At 36.6% G+C, this 13,091-nt stretch overlaps 3 protein-coding genes across 3 annotated transcripts; 2 read left to right on the plus strand and 1 right to left on the minus strand.

The window, feature by feature from the left end:
• The first annotated feature begins 1,312 nt into the window (after positions 1–1,312).
• LOC111200803 lies at positions 1,313–2,097 on the plus strand. The gene is made up of 3 exons (XM_048781112.1): positions 1,313–1,677; positions 1,760–1,897; positions 1,996–2,097. Exons 1-3 carry the CDS (start codon positions 1,483–1,485, stop codon positions 2,095–2,097), a joined length of 435 nt encoding a protein of 144 aa, XP_048637069.1. The 5' UTR covers positions 1,313–1,482.
• Positions 2,098–2,467: 370 nt separating this feature from the next.
• Positions 2,468–3,232, plus strand: LOC125575064 (glutathione S-transferase T3-like). Its single transcript, XM_048781113.1, has one exon. It carries the CDS (start codon positions 2,468–2,470, stop codon positions 3,230–3,232), a length of 765 nt encoding a protein of 254 aa, XP_048637070.1.
• A 4,988-nt stretch (positions 3,233–8,220) lies between these two features.
• Positions 8,221–9,900, minus strand: LOC106454648 (protein DETOXIFICATION 53). Its single transcript, XM_013896758.2, has one exon. It carries the CDS (start codon positions 9,753–9,755, stop codon positions 8,304–8,306), a length of 1,452 nt encoding a protein of 483 aa, XP_013752212.2. The 5' UTR covers positions 9,756–9,900; the 3' UTR covers positions 8,221–8,303.
• Positions 9,901–13,091: the final 3,191 nt, after the last annotated feature.

Consider the following 13,091-nt stretch of genomic DNA (forward strand, 5'->3'; position numbering starts at 1 on the left):
GTTTTATAATTATTTTTCTCTTAAAAAAAGTTAAAATAAATTTCATATTAAGGTGAAATTATATAATAACAGACAAGTTTCTAATGTATGATGGTAAGTTGGCTTATTGTTTTACTGGCTTTATAAAATATCAAATACGAGAATATAACTTTTCAAATACGAATGATATATTTTGTAATTTATTACTAATATCGACCCTCGTTCAATATACACCAATAAATTTAATACTTTAATTTTTCTTATCTACCATCGTACTGCAGAATAATGATTTTGTTCTGTCTAGCATTAATATATGATATTCACATTCAAATTTGAAAATTTATAGACTAATAAACCATTTTTCCTATTTTGTAAGAATGAAACTTTCCGTTTGGATATATTTAAACTAGTAGTTTGTAGTTTATCTTTAGTAGTACTATGTAATTTTAAACACACGAGTTAAAATATAGAGAAATTACCTAAAATATATTCAATAATAGTTGATTTCAAATTAGTTTATCAAATAACAAGTTCTGTAACATTCAATTTTAAAATAATTTTTACAACTCATGTTTTAATAACTGTAGATTTTTCATTTTAGTACAAATTGTCTCAAACTCATAGTTGAATACACTATATCTATTTATTTACTTAGTGTAATATTATTCTCTCTATTTTTTTACTTAGTGTAATATTGGTCAGACAATAATTTTAAATGTTCTCTGTGTAGCTATGGATAGCCAGATAGAATACGCCAAAGTAAGTTAATTTAGTTTCATTCATGTGTAATCATATTTACTTATGAAGATGATTTCTATTTACTGTATTAAATATGTCGGTGCCTAGAGGGCTACATAATTTATGCATTTTTACTTTGTTTGAAAACTTGAGAATAAGAGCATCCGCATTAGCGGATTAATAGGAGTTCATGGGCTGGGGTTTATAGACCCGGAAAATAAAAAGAAATGTTTTATTGAGTTTAATTGGGTGATCCGTCTCTTTGGAGTGAGCCCGTATGATACGGGTTCAAGCCACGCGTCGGACAGGCATTGGCCGCGTGTTTTCGCGTCGAGAGGGAGAAAAATAGGGTTACGCGTGAGATGATTCATTTTCTCTCCTTTTTTCGAAAGCTAGGGTTTCTCTCTGTGGGAGGCGATATCTCGTGCGACGCGACAGCCGGAGAATTTCTCGATTGAATCGACGTCGGAGACTCTCGTAAACGATCTGAGGTGAGTATCAACTACTTTTACGGTTTCATAGAATCTATTTGGGGTCGAAAGGGTTATCGGTTAATTGAAAATCGATTTGGGGGTTTTGATGTAGGGTTCAAAATCGATATGGGGGTTTTGATTTAGGGTTAATAATCGCCATGCGGGTTCAATTTAGGGTTCGTTTCTTGAGGATTTGAAATCGATTTGGGGGTTTCTACTTAGGGTTCCAAATCGAGTTTGGGGTCACGGTTTACCGTTTATTTTGTTATAATCTTTGCTTTTTCTGGTACAGATGGATCCCGCAGAAGAGAGAAGAGAGACAAAGAGGCAGTCGGAGTTGATCAACATGCAAGGATACGTGGCAGATTCAGAATACGGGATTCCGACGAGGTGTCCCTGCGGAGGGAGAATCATTGACGAAGTTCGGGGGAAGGACGACTACGACACTCTTCCTGGGAAGCGGTTCTTCACCTGCAAAAACTACACGGTAAGCGCTTCTTCTCAATTTAATTATTTCCATTTAATTGAGTTTCGAACCAGATTCTCACATGTGTTTTGTGGTTAACAAGGCTGATGGGTTTCATTACCGTCAGCCTTGGGTGATTGGTGTCCAGGAGCATATCGAACGTCTCACAAAGCGTCTTGAGGAGGTTGAGTTGGTGATCAACGGACTCCCGGAGGTCAATTATCAGATTGAGAGGCTGGAGGTAATGTGACTTCCATTTTTTTTGTTTAAAATTTGTAATATTTTCCTTAATTTTCTATTAACGGACTAACAATTTGTGATTGTTTTTTCCATGTCCAGGCAGAGGTTAAAGCCCTCAATCGGGAGGTTGATAACCTCACTGGGCAGGTTTATAACCTCTCAGTGCAGGTCGCGCACTTGGAGAAGCTATGCTTCGACTGAAAAAAGGTAACACTCAAGCTTAATCAATTGGAGTGCTAGTTATAGTTGCATTTGAACTGAACTATGTGTACTAGGTTGAGATGAATTTGAAATGAATGTTGATGAATGGTTGAGTGTGAAGCCCGTGTACTTGTGTTTTGGTTGGTTGTGTAATCAATTCGACTGCTAGGTAGAGTTGAGTTAGAACTGATTTGATGTTTATTGAATACAGTCTGTGTAGTAGTTGTAGTTTTAAAAACTTTAATCAATGTTTGGTGGTTAGACCCACTTTAATTTTTTGTCCTTTCAAGGTCAAAACTAGTTTAAAATCATAGGCAATCTTCTTCTGAAAACACAAACCAAAGTTTAAACCCATTTATCTAAAATCTAAATGGATCCTTTTAACTATAACTCTCCCGGGTTGGTTAACCTACTAGTCTCTCAGAGCAGTCAACCCATAGACTTAGGGTGTTCTGAGGTTCCTAAAGCGGCGTCAAAGCGTAAGTGGACAACCAAAGAAGACGTTGTCTTGATCAGTGCTTGGTTGAACACCAGCAAAGATCCAATTGTGAGTAACGAGCAGAAGGCAGGCACGTTTTGGAAGCGCATAGTGGAGTATGTCAATGCTAGTCCTCTGCTCATTGGCTCCATTCCTAGGGAGTGGAGTCAATGTAAGCAGCGGTGGGGAAGGGTTAATGAGCAGGTCTGCAAGTTTGTTGGAAGCCATGAAGCCGCGGTGAAGGAGCAAGCGAGTGGGCAAAATGAGAATGATGTCATGAAGGCTGCCCATGACATCTTCTTTAACGACTATCATGTCAAGTTCAGTATGGAGCATTGTTGGAGGGAGCTTAGGTTTGATCAAAAATGGAGATCACATTCATTGTCGAAAGATGGTGCAAAGGAGAAAAGGAAGGAACCGGCTGAGGAGGTTCCTGCGGACCAAGATGTTAGGCCTCCTGGCGTTAAGGCAAGCAAAGCAGCCAAACGCAAGAAGCACACCAATGAAGCAGCTTATGATCAGATAGAGAGCATATTAGCTGCCAAAAATACTATATCTAAACAGAAAATCCTTGATCGCTTGCTTGCAAAATCTGAAGCTACACTTTCTCCACAAGAAGTGTCTCTTAAAAATAAACTCATTTGTGAAATGCTTTGATAGGGTCAGTAGGTTAATTGCATTTCATATGAACTTTTTAAGTTAATTTTTTTGTTGGATAATGCTTGATATAAACTTGATTGCATTTGATATTTGCTGAAAATGTTTTGGGTTTGCAGGTTTGCAGGTCACGGGTTGCGGTAGGTGGATGCGTGCGTGTGGACGTGTTGTCAGTAGGTCTCAGCTTCTTTTGGTATCAGGTCACGGCTTTACTGGGTGTATGTACCCACAGGTTCTGTTTTGAACTCACGGGTGTATGTACCCACGGGTTCTATTTTGTACTCACGGGTGTATGTACCCGATCACATTGTAAAATATGTGTCTTTATATAATCTATGTTTTTCACTTATGGAACTGCAACAACTCTTTCACTATAAATTGTTTCTTCACTCTAGCATTGATTCTTCACTTTTGATCTATGTTTCTGCTCAACTATCACCACTATAGTATTGATTCTTCACTCTAGCATTGATTCTTCACTTTTGCATTGATTTCTCTCAACTATCACCACCCTTTCATTCACTTCTCAACCATCACCACGATTTTTCTCAACCATCAGCACTCGCAAGTATCACCACACCTTCATACACTCCTCAACCATCAGCACTTGAATTGATTCTCCACACTTGAATTGGTTAGTAATGTTTTATAAGTTTTTCAAAAAAGTTGGAAATAAGTGATGGAAAATATATACTAAATTTAAACTAAATTTAAACTAATAAGTTAAATGTTAATAAGTTTATAAATGTAATGTACTAATAAGTTAAATGTTATTAAGTTTATAAAAAATTTAAGTTATGGAAATTTAAACTAATATTTTTAAATTTAAGAAAAAAAATGATAAAAGACAACACTACATACCATATATACAAGGAAATAAATGTAATGTACTTGTGTATGATATATTTTAATAAGTTTATAAAAAATTTAAGTTATGGAAATTTAAACTAATAATGTACTTATAAATCCCTTTTGCCCTTTATAGGAAGTAAATTGCTTCAACAATGTCTTCCTCATCAAGTGATGAAGTAGATGAGTATTTAGAAGAAATGGTCGACGAAGTTGTTGATAATTTCATCGATTCAGTAGTTGATGGTCAAGCTAACAACCCGAAGAGACGAGCTTATATCGAAAGAAATCGGGAACGCGGACACAGTCAACTATTGACCGACTATTTCAACGAAAATCCCACATACCCACCGGAAATGTTTAGGAGGCGTTTTCGAATGAACAAGTCATTGTTCCTTCGCATTGTCGATCGCCTAAGTACTGAAGTGCCATACTTTCAGCAAAGAAAAAATGCTCACGGAAGGTTCGGGCTATCTGCACTTCAAAAGTGTACGGCAGCTATACGTATGCTGGCATACGGTCAATCGGGAGATACATATGACGAGTATCTCCGACTTGGTGAAAGTACGGCACGTTTATGTTTGGAAAATTTCACTGCTGGGATAATACAATTGTTTGGACCGGAGTATTTACGAAGACCTAATGAGGATGATCTTCAACGATTACTCGATATTGGAGAGGTACGGGGGTTCCCAGGGATGATTGGCAGCATCGACTGTATGCACTGGGAGTGGAAAAACTGTCCAACGGCTTGGAAAGGTCAGTACACACGTGGTTCAGGAAAGCCGACAATTGTCTTAGAAGCTGTTGCATCACAAGATCTTTGGATATGGCACGCTTTTTTCGGATTACCAGGTACCCTCAACGATATCAATGTTCTTGATCGGTCACCAGTTTTTGATGATATTTTACAAGGTCGAGCACCAAAAGTGAAGTTCAAGGTCAACAACCACACTTATCGTATGGCTTACTACCTTACTGACGGAATTTATCCAAATTGGTCAACATTTATCCAATCCATCCCACTCCCTCAAGGTCCTAAAGCAGAACTATTTGCCGAACGTCAAGAATCCACCAGAAAAGATGTCGAACGGGCTTTTGGAGTATTGCAATCAAGGTTCGCAATAGTTAAAAACCCAGCTCTACTATGGGACAAGGAAAAGATAGGAATGATTATGAGAAGTTGTGTCATATTGCACAATATGATAGTAGAGAACGAACGAGACGGATATACCCAAATTGATACATCTGAGTTCGAGTCAGGAGAGTCAAGCAGAAGTTCCAAGGTGAAAACGAGAACAAGTTTTAATATCGGTAATATGTTAGGCGTTCGCAATGAAGTTCGGGATTCAGAGAAACATCATCTTTTGAAAGCGGATTTAGTTGAAAATGTATGGAAAAAGTTTGGTAATGTAGATGAATAATCTTTCTATGTTCATTAATATTCTTAATGTATTTGAATATTTTTAATGTATTGAATAAAAAGTTTTCAAATATTTTTTTTTTAAAAAAATATTATTTTATTCCTATGAACCCCTTCTTCAGGTTCACTAATGCAGACACACAAACGATAGAAGTTCATCACTATTCATGGTCCCACCAAAAAATATTAAAAAAATCCTATGAACCCCAAGAGGGGGTTCATTGATGCGGATGCTCAAGGCACCGAAAATGCCACATGTAAAAATAGTATATGTGGCCACAAGACGTGTGAGCTAACTGTATATGGGTCTGTGTAAATACATATGACCCAAAAAAAGGTGTAGATCAACATATTTCATGAAACATCGTTATCAGTTTTAATTTACGTCGGGACGTCATGGGCCTAGAAATTCTGACAATTTATTAATGCTAACCGATATTGAGTTGAAAGTTTGTAAAACTCAACAATGATCTGAGAGCATGAGCATCAGTGAACCCCCTTTGGGGTTCACCTTCTTAATTTTTTATTATTAAAGTTTTTCTTTTTTTCATTTTGATTTTTTTTAAAAAAAAAAAAAAAAAAAAATTGACCAATCGCGGGCCGCCACGTGTCGTGGGGCCCGCGCTACAGTGATGAACTTTAGAAGAGAGGGTATCATGCAGAAGAGGTGAGAAGGGGTGAGTTCATCACTTTTGTTTTTTTTAATATTTTTTTTTCTCGTAAAACGTGTGAACCTCCCTCTTGAACCTCTAATGCTCTTGCTCTGACTTGACCCAAACAAAACGAAACGTATAAAATTAGGATTCAAATTAATATGAACTGAAAAGCATCATTCGGAAGAGCTATGCTTAAAAATTACATCAAAGAGTTAAATAGTGTATGTATTTATCTTTTCTAATTATGGAATACTTGTCCTATTTAATGATCATTTAAAAAAAAATTAAATAATTTAATTATATATTATATACTTCCTCCGTTCGTTTTTAGATGACATTTTATAGATTTTCACACAAATTTTGCCAAGTAACACAATACTTATTCTAACTTTTTTATATATTAATTAACTTTAGAACATTGTTATCACAGACCAACGTAAAACAATAAAATAAGTCATTTCGTGTTACTTTTTGCTTAGAATTTAGAGAACGACGAGTATATTGAAACAAAACAAATACTCTAAAACAAACAGAGGTAGTATTAATTTTGTATTGCTGAGAAATTCTATTGAAGTTGAGTTGGAAATGATTGATGTTGAAAAACAATCCTATGCAAAAAAAGTAGTCTAGTTTCAGCAATATATATCCCGCGTACATAAGAGAAAAAAAAACTATCCAAATATATACTAATCAACGGTCCAAATATATCACATGTATACGATTAAGCAGGGATGGTTTGGGGCGAATCAGGCTTATTGCATGCATAATTTAAAGGCATTTGGATGAATCACAAAACATTCAACTTACAATATACTTATGAGTCTGACTTACTTTACATAAAGAGGCAAATAATAATAAAACAACCATTCTACTAGTTTATGACATGTTAGCAAAACTAAACTCTTTTACCAAAATATTGGTTATAACAATTCGGATGCAAAACTAAACTCTTTTACCAAACCTAGCCTTAAGGGCCGTGTCTCCACCTCTGCAAGATTGGTGTAGTAATGTGGAGATTTTGGTTGAAGAAAACGTCTCCAGGCTGGTCTCTCTCCAACACTCAGCAGATCAAAGCTTTGAGGACTGGCTTTTGATTGTTAAAGTATGGGTGGTGATTTGCTTCGTGGATGTTCAGCCCTTCCTCTTCACCTCCGGTGGTCTTTCAACCCGCTTCATCTACGAGATCCGACGACATCGTGGGGTTGAGGCAAAGCTAAACCAGATCTGCCTTGCCGGTAGAGTCTACTGCTCCACCGTACTTGCTGCTCCCTGCTTCTCCACCGACATTCATGTTGACCTCCTCCCCACCGGTAATGATAATACCACCACCGCCTCTACCTCACTTCGACGCAGTATACTTGTATCCATCTCCATTATGTGTGCCCTGCAACAACGATTCTCCCTTGTGCTCTGGACTACAACGACGAGTCCCACCGGACGTGGAGAGTTTGATTTATCATCGCTCTCTAGTGAGTAATCTGAGAACGACTGGCGCGACATACCTCTCAGCAAAACCCTATATTGGAATTTTAAATCTAAATTCAGGCATTTCAGGCCTTCTGGTCACTGTTACAGAGTTTCTCAACTCTTAACGGCCATGTTTTCCGACTTATTTGAGATTCACATAGTCTCGTCGGAAAGTTCAGTCGGTGTTAGTACCGATTTCGCTGGTCTAATGGGCTGCTCAGCCACATCCAGCTCCTCAACAGGTAGTTTTGCCGTCCAAACCTATCTGTTAGGTCTCTTCAACGTCGATTCAAACTATTTCTTGCTCACTGCTGTGAGCATTGTTTCAAGGGTACAAGTGAAGTCTTTTCAGAGGTTTCTTTACTTTGAGCAAGTCTCCCTTTGTAACATATCTATCCTTTGTGTTATTGTTCTACATTTGTTGTTAGTCACACTCTCGAGTATACCTCCAGTTGTTATCTTCTTGATGTTGAACACTGTTCCAGTTGTAGTTCGTCTAAGCCGTAGGGCTTTTTAATTTTAATATAACCAGTTTGTGACAAAAAAAAAAAAAAAACAATTCGGATGCAAATCTATCTTGGGTATTTGAGTTTGCTCAAACGGAAAAAAAAATCCTAAATACTAATTTTAACAATCCGTTAAAACTATCGACTGAATTCTAGACAAGTTATTTGTGTTATTGTAATAAACCAATCTCCAGATCATTGCTACCAACATCATCACCATCTTCGACTTCAATATGGATGGTTTCTTCTTCCGAATGACTTCTGTCGGTGGCAGATGAGGTAAGTTCCTCCGCTCGCTTCACCTGGTGGGTCCAGTCCGTTCGAATCAACGTACAAAGCATCATAACCAAACATGTAATCTGCGCAGCCAAAAGTCCATACCATAGCCCACAAAACCCAACTTTAAACCCAAACGTGGTCGTGACTGCCACAGGCAAGCCCACGATGTAGAACGCGCAGAGGTTAACGCGTACTCCATCTTTAGGCCTCGCTGTGCCCGTCAACACCCCACAAGCGGCCGTCTGTGGCGAGTTCCCGATCTCGCAAAGCCCCAAGATAGGAAGTGCCGATGAAATCAACCCGAGAATCTCTGGTTCGTCCGTGAACATCTTCCCCCAAACCGACCTAAGCGCGGTCACAAAAGCAGCAGCTGATAAACCATACGCTACCGCGAGTATCAAACCGATGACGGTCGTACATTGAGCTCTCGTGGGTTGCCCTCCACCAAGAGCGTGCCCTACACGGGTCGCAATAGCGCTGCTTATAGCGAACGGAACCACGTAGAGTATCCCCGTTGTCTGAATCAATATCCCCATGGCCGACACATTTGCTTTAGGGTTCCCGAGAAGCCCACAAAGGAAAAGCATGATCTCATACCACCAATACTCCAAACAAACCGAGATGGCGCTTGGTGCGGCTAGAGAAAGCAGCGGCCACCAGCCGCGGAAAAGCGACCGCAACGCAAGCCCTTGCCACGGTTTGATTAGAGAGTCCGAAAAGAACGTGTAAACGAGCAGTCCCACGTTGATGTTCATAGTGTTAAAAGCCATCGCGACCGCGACGCCTTTAACGCCTAAACGCATACGCATGACGAAGACGTAACTAAATAGAGGATGGAGAAGAATGGATACGATGGCAGATATCGTCAACGGTGACGTCAAGCCTTGCGTTCTTAGGAACGTTCGGAGCGGGTGGAGCATGGCTTGAGCCAGGAGCTCAGGGATGAAGAAGACCATGTAAGTTTTGGATACTTTCGTTATATCCGGGTCCTGGCCCAACATGAGGAAAATGGGCTCGACGTTGAGCCATGCAACGGCGATTGGTATAGAAACGACGATTAGGAGACATAACATTTTCTGAAACGTGTGGCTAAGTACGGTCCAGCGTTTGGCTCCAAAGGCTTGACCGCAGATTGGGTCCATACCAACGGAAAGACCTTTTAGTACGGAGACTCCTGTGATGTTACCAAAGCCCATGGCGAGTGCACCGCCAGCGAGCTCGACTTCTCCGAGGTGACTCAGGAACCACATTGAGATTATTGATCTCGAGAAGATGAGGAGTGACGTCATAACGATCGGGCATGCTATTTTTGTGAGCGACGCCACCTCCTCTCCCACCTGCATTGAAAATCATTAGTTGTGTTATTTTCGTTAGTTTTTTTTTTCAATTAGTGACCACTTTTATTATTTTACTGTTCTAGGCTTATAGCAAAGACACATGCGATATAAGTAAGTACATTGACAGTTAGACATAGAAAATAGGAATTTTGTTTGTGTATCTGTGTATAACGTTATGATGTTTCATACACATTATATTTATACACACACTTTAGTACTTGTTATCTATACAAAGCTAAACAAGTGTTGAACAAAAAAGAATATACATATTTATTTTATAAATTAACAAAATGTATAGAAATAATATTTGAATAATTTTCTACATTTAAAGTAAATAATATAAGTTTTATAAAAATAGAGTCTTGAAGAACAATTTGCTGTGATAAAACAGAAAAATATTGCATATAATACGAAATAATATTTATTATTAAAAATAAAGAGCAATTTGGAAGCACGAGGAAGATGGCCGCATCACATGGCCACTGGGACTGGAATGAGAAAGTTAAAAAAGAAGAAAAAAGGTTTAAATTCTATAACTTTTAGAACTGAATAATCAAACTCACAGGTGACAGAAAAGCGAATGACTAACTGTACCAACATTCTAGGATCTCTTAAAATGAAAATCATCATGCATGGGTTCTATAAAGCCTACATTAGCATCTTTCATTTCATGGACTTCACTAGACATACCAATACTGTAGCATAAAATCGTCTTGGGAAAGTATATGTAACGAACAGGACTGAGTTTTTTAAATAAAAAGGATAAAGGATTTCAAGAAACTAAACAAAAGAAAGTAACTAGATTATTTTATAATTGAACTAATATAAGATAAATAAAGTACTTTGTACTAACTAAAGGAACTAATACAAAAACATTTGAGATATGGAAAACTTTCCTTAAGTACAACTCCAAAAAAAAAACATTATCTCAGTCGATGACCCTGCGGATACATATCATGCTAGTGACACTTTATGCATACATATGAATATCAATATATACACAATCAAACATCAGATATACATAGACAATAATTACATATAATGTATTTGTTAATTAAGGAAAATATTGAGTTTCCTTCAAACTGATTGTTCTAAACGAGATGCAATACTTTCCATACAAATGCTAGTATAAAACAGTCAAAAGCAGCATTCAATCCAGTCTAATATAAAGTTCCAAGAATTCCATATTATTTACACCCCCAAAATACTGTAAAAGTGACTGAAAATAATATAATCCACCAAATCAACTAGTTGGGTTGTTAAACATCGGAACAGTATAATCTTGAATATATATGAATTTCCCATAATATGTGAATATGATCCTAAATAATGAAAACTATGTGCATAGCAAAAACACACGAGAACATATGAAATCAAATAGTAATCTGAAAGAGGAAAAAGGAAAATGAAACAAACCTCATTGAAAGGGATGCGACGGAGACCAGCGGAGAATTTGGCTTTGCCGCTTGTTTCTTCCTTGACGGACGTTGAAACGTCGCATTCTACGTTTATAATCTCTCCAGATCCACTGCTATTCATGTTGGATCTGCACATGCTCATATATATAAATATTTCCGTATGAAATATATATATATTATCACACTTCACTTAGTAACAAAAATAAATATTGGTAACTACGAAAAAAAGACTGCCATAGAAGCTCGGAACGAGTGTCTGTGTTTCTGTAGGTGTGTGTGAGTGAGTGTGATATAGAAGAATAATGTTGAAGTTCCTGCCTCTCGTATTTATGTACGCTTACATTAGTCCACCATCATTAATCTCTGTTATTTTACAATTTTACAGAGATTAATTATGCATAGGAGTATAGGGGTATTTTTTTTACTTTCTTGCTGGAACGGTGGAACCTGTTCCCTTTCGTGTAATTATGTAGACAAAATACTTCCACATAGTTATCTACTTATCTCAGACTTGACCAATTAACTAAAGTCTTTCTTTAAACTTTATTTTCCACTTTTAGAAAGGGTTGACACTTGTAGTAAAAGATCAAATATATTATGAGTTCACCTTGGGGTTTTCTGAGCATAAAATATTTCCCAACTCGTGTTTCTATAATTATATTCGTCTCTTCAAGATTAATGTTTGAATATTTCTTACTATATATGACTTCGTACAAATGCAATTGTATATAATTTACTTCCTAATCTAGTACTTAAGACTAAACTTTATTATATTTACATATATATATATATATAAAACAAATAAATGCTTATAAATTTGAATTCCTTATTATATATTAGAACTAAAAATAAAATAATTAATATGAAATATTTGTATACTAAATATTATTATAAAATAAAGCATTATATTTGGGGTTCCCCACTCCAATGTATAGTGTAGATTAATTTCTTCCTTTAGTTATTTTTCTATTGAATTTGTGCTAGTAGTGAAACATCGAAGAGTAATGTTGGAACCAAAATTTGTCTTGTGTTCTGTGTGAAAATTTTGGTTTTAAATTGGAATAAAAAATAAACATCATTTATGTAAAACAAAAGTAAGTTAAAACGTTAACTGAAGTAAGAAATCAGCCGACTTGCTCAACTAAAAAAGATTATGACCATTGTGTTAGACATTTTCAGTTTGAGTGACCGCTGGTACGAAACTAATATTACATGTTGTGGTTTTGGCTCTGAGGAATTCGGCTCCAACTTCATGATAATTCCAAAAAAAAAAAAAGGAAATCAGCAGACTTTTATAAAAGAAAAAATGTATAAAACGTCAGTATAATTAAAGAGCCATGTCCCATGACCGAGTCATACAAGCATTTTTTCTTCATTTGCCCTATAATTTAAAATAATTGGCCTGCTTTTTAATATAGAAGTTTTTTGGTAAATTACTTGTAAAATGGGAACTAGGTTCTCTGACAATAATATGTAGAAAGATGTCTGGAATGAAGTACTAATAATCTAATATAATGTGTTTGGATCTAACAAGTACCCAATAATTTTGTTGATAATATGGTTTTATATAATTTAGTGAATTATTTGGAAGACATAGGATGTTTGATTTGGACAATCAAGAGAAAGACAACGAAGCAGTTATCCCCAATATTTTTATGAAAATTTTTGAACATATTTTTTTCAATTATCCCCTATATTATTTATCCCAAAAGGTAACTATCCCCTATATATATAACTAAAAAGCTCTAATGCCCTCAGATGAGAATGCCATTCATGATAAAAGTGGAGAAGTAAAAAGGTTTAGGAACTCTAAGTATATTATCTTTAGGGAATAGGAACTCTAAGTATATTATCTTTAGGGAAACCTCGTTAAAATTGAATTGAATTGTTATTATCTGTGGCTGCACCTATTTTTTTCAATGAA

Source organism: Brassica napus, chromosome A5 (assembly GCF_020379485.1).
Source record: "Brassica napus cultivar Da-Ae chromosome A5, Da-Ae, whole genome shotgun sequence".
NCBI lineage: Eukaryota > Viridiplantae > Streptophyta > Magnoliopsida > Brassicales > Brassicaceae > Brassica > Brassica napus.

What these genes read in the sequence shown, in the direction of transcription:
- LOC111200803 (XM_048781112.1), top strand. Translation starts at nt 1,483, where the DNA reads ATGGATCCCGCAGAAGAGAGAAGAGAGACAAAGAGGCAGTCGGAGTTG. An exon ending in TCACCTGCAAAAACTACACG is followed by an intron (nt 1,678 to 1,759) that starts GTAAGCGCTTCT and finishes GTGGTTAACAAG; the next exon opens with GCTGATGGGTTTCATTACCG. An exon ending in ATCAGATTGAGAGGCTGGAG is followed by an intron (nt 1,898 to 1,995) that starts GTAATGTGACTT and finishes TTCCATGTCCAG; the next exon opens with GCAGAGGTTAAAGCCCTCAA.
- LOC125575064 (XM_048781113.1), top strand. Translation starts at nt 2,468, where the DNA reads ATGGATCCTTTTAACTATAACTCTCCCGGGTTGGTTAACCTACTAGTC.
- LOC106454648 (XM_013896758.2), bottom strand. Translation starts at nt 9,755, where the DNA reads ATGCAGGTGGGAGAGGAGGTGGCGTCGCTCACAAAAATAGCATGCCCG.